Source organism: Engraulis encrasicolus, chromosome 19 (assembly GCF_034702125.1).
Source record: "Engraulis encrasicolus isolate BLACKSEA-1 chromosome 19, IST_EnEncr_1.0, whole genome shotgun sequence".
Taxonomy (NCBI): domain Eukaryota; kingdom Metazoa; phylum Chordata; class Actinopteri; order Clupeiformes; family Engraulidae; genus Engraulis; species Engraulis encrasicolus.
This window is the reverse complement of record NC_085875.1, coordinates 27059392-27061891: the sequence shown is the minus strand read 5'-3', so window position 1 is coordinate 27061891 and position 2500 is coordinate 27059392. Positions and strand designations below refer to the sequence as shown.

The 2500-nt window shown below is 41.7% G+C and overlaps 1 protein-coding gene across 2 annotated transcripts in view; it reads left to right on the top strand.

Annotated features, from left to right (window-relative positions):
- Positions 1–2500, top strand: part of ccdc85ca (coiled-coil domain containing 85C, a) — an 84051-nt gene that overhangs the window by 62629 nt on the left and 18922 nt on the right. Inside the window, exon 3 of one of the 2 annotated variants that reach the window (XM_063224106.1) lies at positions 1779–1883. The exons of the other annotated variant lie outside the window; for it this stretch is intronic. Coding sequence (XP_063080176.1) covers positions 1779–1883 — 105 coding nt within the window. The remainder of the gene's footprint in view (positions 1–1778; positions 1884–2500) is intronic. 2 annotated transcript variants of the gene reach the window in all.

Here is a 2500-nt window from a genome sequence, read left to right as displayed (position 1 = left end):
TATAATGAGCCTTTGTGAAACCTTGCATAGACCTTGCAGACTTTTAATAGTACAGCAGGTGTTCTAGAGCTACAGTACAAAGACTGGCCTCTAATGAGGCTGTGCATGAACCTTGTATGAGTTTCATGTAGCTGTGCCTACAGTAAGCTTCCATAATATAACGGGGCTAACATACTGTAGGTGATGCAAGCAGGGCCGGATTAACCTTTAACCCTTTGAGGAGTAAGGACTTTCCCCACGTTCTTCTAGAATTTTATTTGAACACTCTACTGTTCCCATCGAAGTCTGTGTTAAAAATCTTGCAACGTCCTTATGACATCATAATGAGAACTCAAAATTTGGGCGAAATTCTAATCATATATTTGTGATGGTACTCCTCAAAGGGTTAAGAGTGTACCGTCACACCGATGTGACTGGAATGTTCGGGCAGTGAAAGTTCTATAGAATTCTGGGCGTCATTCAATACAATATGGAATTGTAGAATCTTGCATTGTTATAGAACACATTCTTTTTATAGAATGCTCAAAAACCCACACTCTTAAAGGTTTTAATGCACAAGCTAGATATGGCTGCACTGCAGCCAGGGGGGCCCTGTTGACCAGAAGTAACAAATTGCTGAATTGTGACAAGATGTAGTATTGAAAAATTCACGTTGACCATAGTCTTAAATGTTGTCAATACTCCTCTTCAAAGTTGGCAGACATGTTATCCTTAATTCTTAGCTTGTAATGATGACACCATGTGATTTTGTCTTGAAATGTACCTCCCAGCGGTCCCCACAGCAACCTGTAGCCCACGCCATCTTCATCCGGTCCTGGATGCAAGCTAATGCACTTAACGTGTCATACCAAAGTTCAGCCACGGGGGTCATTAACTAGACTATTGAATAAAACATGACTGTAATGGGCCACAGTCATAATTACAGTAATCATATACATATAAAAGTTTAAACAGACTTGATTATTGGTTTGTGACACATGTAAAAGTCCTCCTAAAGAAGGAGAATGGAGGAAGCCTAAAGTGCTCTCCGCTGTTCTTATTATACATGTACAGTATGCCTCCTCTATTCTCTTCACCTCTCCTGCATCTTCTAAACACCTCTCTAACTTTACTTTAGATTATAATGCAGTATGTTGTCAGACACTTATAATGCATTACTCTCTAAGGCATTATGCTGTTAGACACTTTCATGCAAGATAGCTGAGAAGTTAAACATTTGGAAAAATCTCTCCCTGCTCGAAGTGCTCTCTGTGCTATTCACTCCTACTTACGTACTGTAGGTCTTAGGATGTACAAAAGGGGTTGTCATGGCAGGTCCATTGAGGGTAGTTGTGGTTCCTTCCATTGTTCTTCCACATTTATTGGACCCGACCTTGTGTTTTGGGAGCAGACACTGTGTGTCTAGGTTAATATGTGTCTTAAATGCCGTAGACAGACAATGAGTTTGCTTGAGCTGTGTGTGTGTTGCCTGATTAACATCAACTTTCAAATCTATTCGAGACTTGGTCTGACCAAGAGCATAACAATCAACGTTTCTCAAATGGCATGGTTGATCCGTCTCTCTAGGTTTGCTACTGGTTGACTGGTGTCAGACAAAGTGGGTGGAGTTCCAGATTTTCCGGGGGATCAGAAATTATATTTGCATTGCTCTTGGCCTGACTAGAAGCAACGCAGAAGGTGTTGCGTCACCAGGAGGGCGTGGCCTGGCTGGTGTGTGTACCTAGACACCTGTGTCTGTGTGTTTTTTAACTAGACTTCTGTTGTGTGTTTGTGTGCAGCAGGGAAGTATGGGAGATCTCAAGATGCTGAGGAAGGGTCTGTCTCTCTACCACTCCGAGTCTCAACTCTCCTCGCTCGCCCACTATCAAGAGGCCCTGCAGAACGTATGTACATTGTAGCTGCTACTTCTATACCTAGATCAATATTCATACTATACTGTGTGTACTGTATGTAGCCCCTCTCTCTCTAACACCCTCAGACTAGAACATAGATCCTTGCCAGTGATCCCGTTTTCCCCATGTTTGACCCGTATTTGACACCTCATTTCCCACTCCCTTCCTGGTATGCTCCTTATATTCTCTATGCATGGTAATTTTCCATAGTTTCCAACCTCCTCCTGGATTTTGCTACTCAAATGCAGATACCTGTAGATATAGACCAGTCCCATGCTGCACATGTACTAACAGGAGTCTTTGATCCAGCAAGTAGTGTTTTGTAACACGGCTCACAAATATGCCACCAGGAAAGCAGGCAAGGGTGACATTGTGCTACCAAATCCAAAAACGAATTCAATGAAAAGAACTGTGCTTTATAGAGCAATTAAGACATGGAACGAATTGCCATTGGATATCCGTGAAGACACGGGCAAAAAAAACCTTTAAAAGGAAATTAAAAAGGTATCTTTTGAATGGTTGATATAGGTGTCATCTTAAGTTGTAAGGTCTGTTTTTTTATTGTTTTAAATGTGTGAAGGAGAACTTTCAGCAATGTGGCAGCATTG